General features: G+C 40.3%; 1 protein-coding gene across 2 annotated transcripts in view; it reads left to right on the top strand.

Moving 5' to 3' along the window:
• Positions 1-13,736, top strand: part of Map4k5 (mitogen-activated protein kinase kinase kinase kinase 5) — a 91,917-nt gene that overhangs the window by 46,281 nt on the left and 31,900 nt on the right. For both annotated transcript variants that reach the window (XM_031355899.1, XM_031355898.1), the window contains exons 9-13: positions 3,050-3,181; positions 4,207-4,269; positions 5,624-5,705; positions 6,581-6,697; positions 11,283-11,361. In XM_031355899.1, the coding sequence (XP_031211759.1) occupies positions 3,050-3,181; positions 4,207-4,269; positions 5,624-5,705; positions 6,581-6,697; positions 11,283-11,361 (473 nt within the window). The remainder of the gene's footprint in view (positions 1-3,049; positions 3,182-4,206; positions 4,270-5,623; positions 5,706-6,580; positions 6,698-11,282; positions 11,362-13,736) is intronic.

Raw genomic sequence — 13,736 nt, 5'->3', positions numbered from 1 at the left:
AATTTACATGTAAATAAAGAAAATATCTAATAAAAAAAAAAAAATGAGTTGGGCTGTAGCTGTAGCTCAGTTTGTGGAGTACTTCACCAGAATTCATGGTCCCTGTCACCACATAAACTCAGGGTAGAGGTACACACATTTTTTTCTGCACTTGGATGTATAGGAGAATTTTAAGTTCATCTTCAGCTCAAAACAAGTTCCAGACCAGCCTGGGGTATATGAGACTCAGAAAAACGAGCAGGCAGGGGATAGCAAAGAAGGGAAAAGGAGGCACAAAGCCTTTGCTTGCATCAGAGTTTAAAGGAAAAGATTGCTCACATCACGTGGCAGTGTAAACCTTTTATGTCTGTCAGCCAGGACAAAAATTAAAAGGCAAGTGACATACAGGGAAGACGGGCCGAATTGACCAAACTATTTAAATCTTGACTATGCCACTAAAAAGAATGCCTCAAGCAGCAGTTAATATAGTAACACATGTAAGAAATCATAGAATATGAGAAATGTCTCCCCGTGAGCATAAGCACAGATAAATTACTTTCTTTTCAGTCAAGTTGGAATACTTAGAACCAGTGAGCAGCTCCCTGAAATACATTACAGGGAAAGTTGGTAGAGTGCCTTGTCAGTAAGGCTTTCAAGAGCCTCTGACTGCGGCCGTGGCCTTTAGTCTCAATATATTTACTAGTGGTAATTTCTCAGAGGCTTGTGCATTTTTATATGCAAACTGCCTCCCAGTGATACTTTAATATTGAGCCTCAAGAGAAAATATTGGCTCAGGTAAGCTAAGGGGATTTTACGTGTAGTTCAGAACATCATGATGGTGTGAAAAGGATGCTGTCTAAGATGACGTGTTAGCAGTCAGGCTCAGATGGACAAGACTTTTAAAAAATGAGAAGTTAAAATCAGCAGACGCCATAGAGTACAGTCTTGGACACGATAGCCTGTCTCTAAGTAGAAGCCCAGGTGAAAAATGCGAGGCAGTAGCTGTATCTGGTTGAGGTCACAGCTTGTTTTCTTCCATGTTTTTCCTGTATTCATCATCATCTTCAGTAGCACACACCACTTTTAATAGCCGAAGAGTCCCTGAGAGGTATCATTTAAATAACGATCAGTGGAAATACAGGTAGATCAGATCATCTGTTGGATCTCAAGACTTGTGTGACTGTCCTCTTGTAAACACACCTGTCACTACTCTGCCTGCTTGCTGCCTTCCAGGAAATGCTCTCCTGTGCTCACCTTCTGTTCTGCTGCTGCTCAGAGGCACACAGTCCAGCACTGTGGAGCGGACCAAGCTAAGCTCAGGTCCCTCCAGAGTTAGGAAGCACAGTCAGTCCGGTGCCACCCCAGTTGGCTCCACAGTCATCCAGTGGGTAGAGGAATCGAGTGTATTTGCTGATGTCTGGGCCCCCACTCAGTCTTTCTGAGTCTCAACTGGCCGGTAGTCGTCTGCCTCAAGGGAAACTGTTTTCTTCTCTTTTGTCGGATGTCCATGACTGTTATATAGTTTTGCGTAGGTACAGACATTTCCATGTTAGCATTTTCTAATATTCACATTTTGAAGGGTTGGAAGGGTAGCTCAACAGCAGAGCATTTGGCAAACATGTTCAGGTCCCTAGGTTCAATCCCCAGCACAGCAAGAAAGAAGTTTAGTATAAATATTAGGTCCTCACTTTAAAACACATGTACACTTATTTATTTGTACCTTATTTATTTCAACAAATATAATTATAATGTTTTGTGCATATAAAAGCAATAGTAACTTGGGGCATCCAATATAACTATATACTCCCCTGGACAATGTTACCTACCCCTTAGGTGATCACTGTGTTTTGAGGGGTCTTCTTGTTAGGTTGGTTTGGTTTGGTTTTTTTGTTCAGGGGATGGGGGTGGGGATGGTGATTATTAAGACATGATCTTCTGTGTAGCTCTGGTCGTCCTGAACTCAAGATAACTCCTGCTTCAGCCTCCCAAGGGCTGTAGTTACAGGTGTCTGATACCACACCCTGTATTTTTGAGCTCCTGGCAGTTCCTCTGCCTGCCTGGTTTCACCTCCTCTCACTCTCTGCTTCACATTGCTGTGAGCTTTAGATTAAGTTGCCTCCATAATTAAGTCTTTCTGTGGGTCCATGTCATTTTCACAAGAAATTCTGAATTTACTTATATAAAAGTCAGTTGTTCAGATCTAGACTCTACCTTGGCAGTCTGTTTCGGTGTACTTTCCAGACCTTCTAAGCCCTCAGTTGTGAAGGTTTTTTTTTTTTAAATTTCAGACCATATTTACACTTTTGTAAAATAAAATTAATTACTAAAACTTAATAGTGTGTTTAGACAAGAGAGAGTTCTTCAGTTTCTGTACTCGTCCCAAACAATAACAGGCCATGTGTGGCTCCTTCCCAGAGTCTTAAGTCACAGGTGAGCCCCACCCCCTCCACCCCCCACACCCCCCCATCCTCCTCTGCTCGCCACAGCTCCCTGCATTTGCTGAAGTTTCCTCCGAAATGTGCAGGCTCCTTACTGTAACTCAGCTTCCTGCTGACTCATTCCCGAGGTTTCACCTCCTTTGGGAACATCGGCCTGCACAGGTGTTTAGTATTCCTTAACAATTTTATACCACCCCAGACTAGAGTCAAACAACAGTGTTCTTGGAGCGCAGGATTCAAAAGAGGAAGTAAGGATTTTTAAATAGGGAATTTTACTTATTTTTTAGAGTTTTTGTTGTTGTTGTTGCTGGTGGTGGTAGTGGTGGTGGTGTGTGTATGTGTGTCTGTGTCTGTGTCTGTGTCTGTATAGGTGTTTTGCCTGCATGTATGTATATGCACCACATGTATGCCCACAAAAGAAAGCCTCAGATGCCCTGGTGCTGGAGTGGTGGCGAGCCCCTGTGCAACCAGTGCTCCTAACCACTGAGCCATCTCTCCAACACCAAAATTGAAATGGGGGTGTGGAGCAGGGTGGTAAGGTCTCTTTCCTTCTGTCTATGAGCATAACTAAGAGTAGCATGTTTTATATGATTTAAGACAACTAAAAGTGCTGTCCTCACTGGCTTCCCTAGGATGGCTCCAGAAGTTGCAGCAGTGGAAAAGAATGGTGGCTACAACCAACTCTGTGACATCTGGGCAGTTGGGATAACAGCCATTGAGCTGGGAGAACTGCAGCCGCCTATGTTTGACCTTCATCCAATGAGGTGTTCTCATTATGTACATCCCTTTGGGAAAATGACATACTGATTACTCTGTAGCTAGGAGCTCATTCTCATGTGTGTCACACTAGTCAAAGTACTGTAAGGGGCTCGGGAATAATGTCACAGAACCTGCTCAGGGCTCTGGGGAGATGCCTAACTGTGCAGGTTGCTTTCTACAATTATAGACCTAGGCTTGGAACCTTAGCACCCTTATAAAAGCTGGGCATGACACCACATACCTGAGCCCTTGTGCTGGGGTGTCAGGAATAGGCAGATCCCCCAGAGTTCTACTGGGCAGCCTTTCTAGACAAAACAAAGCTCCAGAATTTATTGTCCAAATAAAGGAAGCATCAGGAAATGGATATAATTTGCCAGAATAATTGTAAATGCCAGGCTTTGCTTAAAACTATAACTTAATTTTAAAGTAACATGTCAGTGCTGTGTAATAAGCTAAGGCACAAGTATGTAAATATGCCTGCAATATACTATGAGTTATATAGGTAACTGTGGTAATGAAACTGACACTTTATGGCTTTGTTTTATAAATAGGGGCCTGTTTGACATTTAAAGATCTTTTTAAAGCTAGCAGAAGTATTCCAGAACCTTCCCAAGACATAAAAAACTTAAGGACTGAGGCACATCTCAGCAGTAGAAGTTGTGTTTGTCCAAAGTTCAAGATTTGACCCCCAGTGTCATCAGGAAACAAAGCACGAATATCAAAAACTTCCATGTCCAAGGGCACTGACTGCTCTTCCAGAGGTCCTGAGTTCAATTCCCAGCAACCACATGGTGGCTCACAATGTAATGGGATCCAATGCCCTCTTGTGCCATGTCTGAAGACAGCTACAGTGTACTCATATAAATAAAAATATACCTTTTTTGAAAAACAATTCCATATCCCAAGCAGTGTCCTCAGTGCCTTTCCATGAGGAAGCCTGTCCCAGATTTACAAGAGAATATTCCTTCTGACTGTTGTCTGCAATGGTGGGGTGTCTTAGTATTGCCTTTAACTGAACTTTCTATTTCAGGGCTCTCTTCTTAATGTCAAAAAGTAATTTCCAGCCTCCAAAGCTAAAGGACAAAAGTAAATGGTGAGTTACAGATGACACAGTGCTGCAGATAGAACCACTCCAGGGTCACAGGCATTGAGCAGCATACCTCATGATGCGTGGCTGTCCCTCTGTGAGTGAGCATGTGGCAAGGAACCAGGCTTATTTTCTAGTCATCCCTGCCATTCACAAACAGCCACTTTCCACTGTGCTGCTGTCTGGGGTGAAAGAAATGTGCTGAGGGAAGGGACTGGAAATGAATATATGAAGGGTTTGGAAAGTCATATTTGATAAGACAGTCTGTCCTGTGAGATTTCAGATCCTAGTAGCCCCTGCCCCTAGTAGACTCTGAACTGAATTATGTGTCATAACCTGTGGGGAACAGCTTCATCTAGGAGCAAGGTCATCCCAGGGGGGTGGCAAGAAGGACAGGCAGGTCACCCTGTAGTGTGCCCTTCTGTGCTTTAGTGGCCCTAAGCTCCTAGCGTTTTGGAACTAGAAGGCTTTGTGACAAGAATGCCTTAATATCCACTCAGAACAACAAATATTGTATATCAGCAGTAAGTTCATGGTCAGATTCTGGAGACACTGTTAACATCAGAGATTCCCTACCAGTCTCCCACAAGTCCCCACAGGCACAACAGTGGGACATTTCTCTGCCGAGATGGGCTGTACTGTCTTGGCTAGTTACTATGGCAGCCTCCTTGGTTCATAAGCTGTTTTTCCCTGGTGGAATCTTGACACTATCAGAAAGAAGCCTGCTTGTTATTAGTAATGAAAATATAAATCTTTTTCTTTTCTTTCTTTTTTTTAAATTTAATTTTATTTATTCATTTATTTATATTTATTTATTTTTTTGCTTCTCCCTCTCCCTGCTTCATCAATGCAGGTAACAGGGAAATCTTTTTGGTTGCTAAAATCACTCATTTTTCTTTGCCCTTTCATTATGAGTTCCAGAAATTCTTTTAGAATTTAAATTGTCTTGTATTAGTCTCTCTACTCTCCATGTAATCTAAGTCAGTATAGAAATAAAAAGTGCTCGTAAATTAAGCAATAAGAGAAGGGCATTTGGCTTCTATAGCACCCTGAAAAAAGGACCTTAAATCATGCATTAGACACGGCCTGCCTGCCGACTTCTGTCTGTAGAGCAGTGCTTGAAGTTGTCTATTACTGTTGCTGTTTAATTACACAGTACTTATACAAAACAGCTGCACATATGTACAAGGAATATACTGTGTCTTGTGTTTAGATTTTGGCCTGTATGGAACTACGAGGCCTAAGGAAAAAGCGGAATGTTGTTTCTCACTTTCTAACTATTCCTAAGTTGATTTTATATACTAACAGCAGAAAACTAATACAAGTGAAATATTTTTATACTGTCTCTTTTTATTTGAAGGTCATCGACATTCCATAATTTTGTCAAAATAGCACTAACTAAAAACCCCAAGAAAAGACCAACTGCTGAAAGGCTTCTGACTGTAAGTCACTGGATCACAGAGGGCTCTGAGGCTCCTGGCAGCTACAGGTGTCACTAAAGCAAAGGTGTACATCATAAAACCTAGGTTGTTACTCACCTCAGGGATGAATGCAGGGACCATCCAGCCGTCTGTAAGGGAGCAGATCTACATATTTCTATCTGCATAAGTATTTATAGACTGTTCAGTTTCTATCACAACTATTCAGTTCTGCTGTTTTTAACACAGAAGTACCCATAGACAGTATACATACACAGGCATGGTTTTAGCCCCCAAGAAAACTTTATTTACAAAAGTAGACAGGACACCAGATTGACATCAGACTACAGTTTGATGACCCCAGTTTTTGAGAATACTCCAAAATCTTATCATGTGAAATTAGTTGCTTTCTTAATTTATGCAAATATATAATGTATTATTTATGTAATGTAAAATACCTTTGTATGAGAAAGTAATTAATAGAGCAACCAAGAAAGCTTTATAATTTAACTGAATTAAATGAATGTGACTGGATAACATGCTTTTTCTTACTGTTTTGAAGCATCCCACTGTATTCATTTGTACACTGGGATAATATAGAAATGAACATCCTTTAGCTAGTTATAATTTACAGCATAATATAGATTAAATTAACTGTACATAGAAAAATGATTCACATTCTCATCTCACACCACAAGTGTCTGATATGGTCATAGGTGATCACAGTGATCATAGGCAATTGATAACCTCCACTTCTGCACTCCTTATGTCTCAGTACAAACCTCACTGCTCATCTCTTCTTACAAGTTACTGACTTAAAAATCACAAATAACATTTTTTATAAACTATAGGTGTGAAGGCACATTTGTGAAATTTTATTGTGTTTGATTTTTACTTAGCACACTTTTGTTGGGCAGTCAGGTCTGTCTCGGGCCCTCGCAGTTGAACTGTTGGACAAGGTGAACAATCCAGACAACCATGCTCACTACAGTGAAGGTGACGATGATGACTTTGAGGTAAGAATGGAAGAGAGGTGAATGCTGGGGAATTTTTTGAGATTTTTAACATGTATTCTCTTTATTTCAGGTATTCATTTAATTTTGGCTTTGTAGACAAAGTTTCACAGGATCTAGCTTGGCCTGAATCAATATGTTGATCAGGCTAACCCTGAGTTCTCAGGTATCCTCCTGTCTCAGCCTCCCAAGTGCTAGGGTTACTAGTGTGAACCTCTACCCCCAGTGGATAGTTTATTTTCTAATTTACACCTTCAGTTTAGTTAAAATGGGTGAAGCCACAAAAATTAACAGTATAAACTCTGTATACATGCTCACTTAATTATAGCCAGCTAAAGTTTTTCCTAGTCCTGCTCTCTTTCCAGTTCTGAGATCAGCCTCCTACACCCCTCACACAGAGGCCTAGAACTCCAGAGGTGCCTTCTCCCAGATCGCAGCTTGTAGTGAGATATGATCTTCCTAAACGTGTAGAAATGACATCTGGTGCCTAGGAAATAGAGGCTTTAAGAATCTCACTTTGAAGCCAGGCAGTGGTGGTGCACACCTTTAGTCCCAGCACTTAGGAGGCAGAGGCAGGCGGATTTCTGAGTTCGAGGCCAGCCTGGTCTACAGAGTGAGCTCCAGGACTGCCAGGGCTATACAGAGAAACCCTGTCTCGAAAAACAACAACAACAAAAAAAAAAAAAACAAGAATCTCACTTTGGAACAAGAAGGAAAGGTTTAGGCACAACACATGTGCATATATAAGTTTTCATAAAAGAGACTCCTTATACGTTGAGTTGGTCATTTTTTAATTGTCCCATTTATGCGTATTAACAAAATAATTCTAAAAGAGTGAGTTAAAATCCTCAATGGGAAAAATATTTTTTCATAAGTATTATTTCTTACATAATTACATGTAGCTATTCTATTACTATACATATCTTCTCTGAAAATATGATGGGATTATTTTGAGTGTACCACATGTAGTAGCACAACATGTAAATTAGGAATAAGGGACTTTCTGCTCATTGACTATACCACTGTCTGTGTAAGTACTTAATATAGTCCTTATAGAATCTTTAAAAGATAATCTGTGTTCCCCAATGCTTCATATAATGATAAGCCTATTATATAATTTTTGTTTTGTTTTGTTTTAAGTGTTTTATTGTAAAAAACAGGAGGGGAGGGAGGGAAAGAGAGAAAGGGGGAGTAGAAAAGTAGAGAGCTGTTATATAATTTTTGATGTTAAATTAACTAGAATTGCAAACATTAAATAAGCCAACCACACATGAATTCCCTGAACACACTAATACTTAGACCCTGATTTGCAGCCTTTAGATCAATAAAGCTTAGGCAGGCAGGCAGGTGTCTGAATGGTTAGGAAAGATACTCCACTACTGAGCTTGATAACCTGAGTCTGATTCCAGAAACTCACGTAGTGAAATGAGAAACTGACTCCCATGAGTCCTTTAGATCTTCACATGTGTATATGAATACATGCACATAATAAATATAATTCTTTTTTAAAAATAAGATTAACGAAATATTATGGCGAGCATATTGACATTCAACTTGTAAACAAGGACTCAGGAGGATTACACACAGCCAGCCTGGGTTCTATTGTGAGTCTAGTTGGAGCTGCTGTGTGGAAAGCCTTTTTGAAACAGCAAGCACATTTAATCTTTTAACTGAAAACTGACAGCATAAATGTTGGTAGATACTACTTAATTCCCTACTGATCTTTAACTATGTAAAGATACAAACCCCTGGGCTTCCTCCTTCTGCCTACCCGCTGAGTCCTTTTTGGTTTTTGTTTGTTTGTTTGTTTAGAGATATGCCGTTCTTTCCAGTCCTTGAAACACAGAACCTTCCATCATATCCTGGGCACGGTGATGAGAGACTTACCCTGTCCCTGCGTTCAAAGATAGTGGGTTACTCTCAAAGGAAATGCAGAAACGGCAACACAAAATCTATAGAACTGATGATTCCTATGGAGTAGGAAATATAGGGCACTGTGGAGGAATACCATAGGTACGGCAGGAAAGAGCCAAAAGCTTGAAGGATGACTAAGAATAAGGTTTTGGGGTTGGTTATTAGTTTAGTTGGTTGGTTGTTTTGTTTTGTTTTTTCAGATTTATTTTATCATTTTGTGGGTACAAATGTTTTGCCTGGATAAGGGTGGCAGATTTTCTAGGAGAGTTAAAGACATTCATGAGCTGTCACATGGGTGCTAGGAATTGAACTCAGATCTTCTGCAGCCAGTGTTCTTAACTGCAGAGCCAACTTTCCAGCCCAATAATAAATCATTTCAATAGAGGAAATCATAGCATGTTTTGAAAGCCTGATGGTAATAGAGAAAGCATACTACTTGGGGAACTACAGAAAACTCAAGTCTGGCTGGAGTAGAAAATAAGTCATGGATATAAAGCTACATACTGTCTCTCCGACCATGTGAAGGATGTGGGCCAAGGCCTATTAAAGAGCTAACTACCAGGGGGAGCAGCATAGAGTTGACAGCCACTTCAGAAACACCAGAATCATTAACAGAGTGAAACCCAGTGAGTGAGTCTCAGCTGGGGAAGAGAATTGCTGTGAGATCTCAGTTTGAAAACCTGGTGGATAGAACCACTTCCTGGGGTAGAAACGTGAGCAAAGTCAAGTCTGGGGAGAAGGATGCATTTACTCTTATACTGAACAAGTTCCATGTGGAGAGGTCTAGTCAGGAGTTAGATGCTGGTTGTAGGGGGAGAATTTGGCCTATATAGATGTGAGTCATGGGAGATTGCTTACAATTCTAGACTATCAGATTCACACTAGACAGGGAGAAAAGGGAAGATGGATACCAATGATGAGTAAGAACATAATGGATCCATGAAGTTAGTATTTGTCTTAATCAGGGTTTCTATTCCTGCACAAACATCATGACCAAGAAGCAAGCTGGGGGGGAAAGGGTTTATTCAGCTTACTTCCACATTGCTGTTGATCACCAAAGGAAGTCAGGACTGGAACTCAAGCAGGTCAGGAAGCAGGAGCTGATGCAGAGGCCATGGAGGGATGTTCCTTACTGGCTTGCTTCCCCTGGCTTGCTCAGCCTGCTCTCTTATAGAGCCTAAGACCTCCAGCCCAGGGATGGCACCACCCACAAGGGGCCCTACCCTCCTTGATCACTAATTGAGAAAATGCCCCACAGCTGGATCTCATGGCAGCACTTCCCCAACTGAAACTCCCTTCTCTGTGATAACTCCAGCCTGTGTCAAGTTGACACACAAAACCAGCCAGTACAGTATTCAAGTAGGAACATTGAACCACTGTGCTGGATGTGAGAGAACAGGCTCAAAAACTAGACTGGGAATATAATGTAGAACTGATGGTGGCCCAGGAGGGACCTTTACGGGGGAATACATCTAGCTATCTGATAGTGTCTTACACCCAGATCTGTGCCTTCACTCCAGCTGTTGAGGTCTTTTGGCACAGTGGTGGACCTTGAAATGGAGGAAGAAAAGCTGTTGCTCAAGCTACTTTCAAAGCTGTCAATAAGTCAGTAACTGATGAGCATCAGAAATTGGTAGCTAAGGGCTGAACTGGAGGCATAGCTTCAGATGAGCCTGAGCTTATGCTAAGAGGTGGAAGTGGAGTACTCATTTAGTTTATAATATTCACTCTTTAGATACATATCAGAGTTTTTGTTTGTTGTTGTTGTTGCTGCTGCCTATGTGTATGTCTGTGTAACACATGTGTGTCTGGCGCTGTGGAGACCAGGAAGGGCGTGAGATCCTTTGTAACTGCAATCACAGATGGTTATGAAGTAGCTGCCTTGTGGGTGCTGCAAAATCAACTGGGTCCTCTAGAAGAGCTTAGGCACTCTTAACAATTGAACTCTAGCCCCATAGCTTAAAATACTCTTAATCTGTCTTGAGCCAGTATATCCCCTTATACACCTGCAAAAATTCCCCCTTCAAGCTGTCCCCAGTGCTGCCACTCCCTTCAGTAAAGTCTCCAAACACTTCCTTTTGCTCAACAAATAAAACTTGAGAGTTGTCATCTGACATTCAAGGCCTTTTGTGATCTGACTTACAGTCTGTCCCCACAGCTCCCTCATCTTACCTAATTTCAGTGCTGTCAAGTAATTACCAAACTGTACTTCCTGCAAGTACTCCTATCATGTATCATGTGATCATTTTCTGTGTCTAATGCATCTTCAAATACTGCACAGACAATGCCTGCTGTAGTTAAGACCCCAAGTAGAGTGTGTGCCGAGCCTCTCCGCTCTTCAGGCCGGTACAGAAGGCTTTAGTAGTTTTCCTAATTGCTGACCATTACCTAGCTTTGAACATGTTCATTTCCTTTGTCTTACTGGATTGAACTTTGAAGTCAAGGTTTGTCTGACTTTGAATCCCTTCAACGTTTTCCACAGCATAAATGAGGGATAACTGAATACGCGTTTATGGCATCTATTGTTCATTGTGTTGCTGCTGTTTTTCTTAGAAAATGCTGTTTTTTTAATAGATATTTATAGTTGTCAATAAGCAATCATTTAAAAAGAAAGTTTGAACCTCTTATTTGTTGTTGAAATTTTTAAGAGTATATGTTATGCTTATATTCACAGCCCCATGCAATCATTCGTCATACCATTAGGTCAACAAACAGGAATTCCAGAGCCGAGCGGACAGCTTCAGAAATAAACTGTACGTGCTTACTATACATTTTCATTGGTGGTATTGAGGTTGATCTGGGTATTCTTATATTTTGGGGAATTATAAAATTTTAGACTAATTGAGGCTAAATACTTTGTTTCAGAATATATTGAAACTATAGGTTGCTTTTCTAGTTTTCCTGGAATTATGTTGGTTATTGTTGTTAAATAGTTTTTATTTTTAATTATGAAGATAATTGTGCCCATTGCTGGAAGTTTACAAGAAATAAGAAATAGCTGGGCAGTGGTGGCGCACGCCTTTAATCCCAACACTTGGGAGGCAGAGACAGGCGGATTTCTGAGTACAAGGCCAGCCTGGTCTACAGAGTGAGTTCCAGGACAGCCAGGGCTACACAGAGAAACCCTGTCTCAAAAAACCAAAAAAAAAAAAAAAAAAAAAAAAAAAAAAAAGGAAAGAAAGAAAGAAATAAGAAATAGAGCATTTACATTGCCTGGCATCACATAACCTCCAGCCATCCAACTGTTAATATCTCTCTGACTTCCTGTTTTCTCATGAGTATTTCATGTGGCTAACAATATACTTTTATATTATAGAAAGACAGTTTCTGTTTTCTGGCATTGACTTTACAACATCACACTGTGTTGCAGGTTGAGTTATGTATGTTTTATACTGTAGAAGCTATTCTTCTATTATTAGGTGTTTGGGTAGGTTTTAAATATTTTAGATCACTGTGAAGATGACTCTACAAATATTCAAAGTAGAATTTTGATTTTTTTATTTAATGAATTAGTCAAAACAGACAAAATTAGACAAACAGACAAAAATGTTATAATCAACTGCCTTTGTCTTCTCAGCTGCATTTAAAAAAAAAAATAGAAGTCTTAAAGGCCTGGGTGATGGTATAGCACATACCTTTGATTCCAGCACTTAAGAGGCTGGGACTGGCAGATGAGTTCAAGGCCAGCCTTGTCTACAGAGTGAATTCCAGGACAGTCAAAGCTATACAGAGAAACCCTGCCTCAAAAACAAACAAACAAAAACAACAACAACAAATGTTTGGATATGGATTTCCTGATTTAGATGTGTATTTGTTTCAAGATTTCTTTTAAAATGAGATGCATGACTAACAATACAAATAGATTTTTAACTATAATGGGAAAAATGGTTCATTAAGTATTCAAACCAGTTAGAATTCTTACAGATAAGTATTACATCGCCATCTGCATTTTATTTTCTGGAAGGTGGCTGCATTGCTCAGGCAGGCTTCAAACTCAGTGACTTTTCTTCCTTGGTCCCTGGAGTTCTGAGACTGTAGGGTTTACCACCTTCCCAACCCACCCCCAGCTTACGTCCATTTTCCTTAAACTAAGTGTTCCTGGCTCTTTAAAAGAATGCCTTCCCTTACCCGTTGCTCAACAGGATGTGTCATCAATAAGCCAGTAATAACTAGAGACTTGATGTTTTTGCTATTGCTATTGCTATTGACCAGCTTGCTGCCTTCTTTCCAAAATTATCTGTTTATTATGTGCCTGCTGAGCCATCTCGCCAGAGCCTTGTTGCTTCTTATGAAAAGTTTTGTGGGCCCAGATACCAAAAATAATCTTCTTTGATATAACTGTATTTATCTTGTATAGCTGAATAATGTTCTATTAATGTTGTCTTGTTTCTCTTTTATTTAGAACCTTTACACTTCATGTCATATTCTTTGTTTTAGTTTATTCATTTTTTTATTTGTGTGTATGAATGTTTTGCTTGCATTGTATGTAGGTACAGCATGAGCATAACTTGTACCTGAGAGGTCAGAAGAAAGTATTGGATCCCCTGAATCTGGAGTTAGGGATGGTTGGGAACCACCATATTGGTCCTAGGGATCAAATCTAGGTCCTGCGCAAGAGTAACAAATAATTTTAATCACTGAGCCATTTCTTCAGCCTCTTATAGTATATTCTTGATTCCACAACTGCAAAAAGCATGTTCTGTGGTGTGTTGTAGTTTGCAATTCCACTTTCTAGACACCCTGTTGACATGAAGTTAGGAGTAAAACAAGGACCAGCTAGCTATAGTGGGGTCAGCTGCTTCAGCCCTTTTGGCTCAATGCCATTTGTTAAAACTCGTGATCTCTTTGTTCATGGATTCAAGATACCATCTTTATTGTAGTAGTAAATGGCCCTGCCTGAGGTAAGTGCAGCACACTTGTGAGTGTTGCCTCTGCTAAAGTCCGTCAGGACTGTCTCTTCTCCTTCTCTTCATTCACTGTCCAGGTACACACATTGTTGTTCTTCTTTTAGTTATATCTGATGGCTATATAAATAAATTTTAGAGTCTTGTTATCTAGTATTAAAATTTATTTTCACTGATGTGTGACTAAATTATATCCCGATAGAGTTGGCATCTTAATGACCCTC

This window comes from Mastomys coucha, unplaced genomic scaffold (assembly GCF_008632895.1).
Source record: "Mastomys coucha isolate ucsf_1 unplaced genomic scaffold, UCSF_Mcou_1 pScaffold6, whole genome shotgun sequence".
NCBI lineage: Eukaryota > Metazoa > Chordata > Mammalia > Rodentia > Muridae > Mastomys > Mastomys coucha.
The sequence above is the reverse complement of the archived record's forward strand: the minus strand, read 5'-3'. Positions and strand labels throughout refer to the sequence as shown.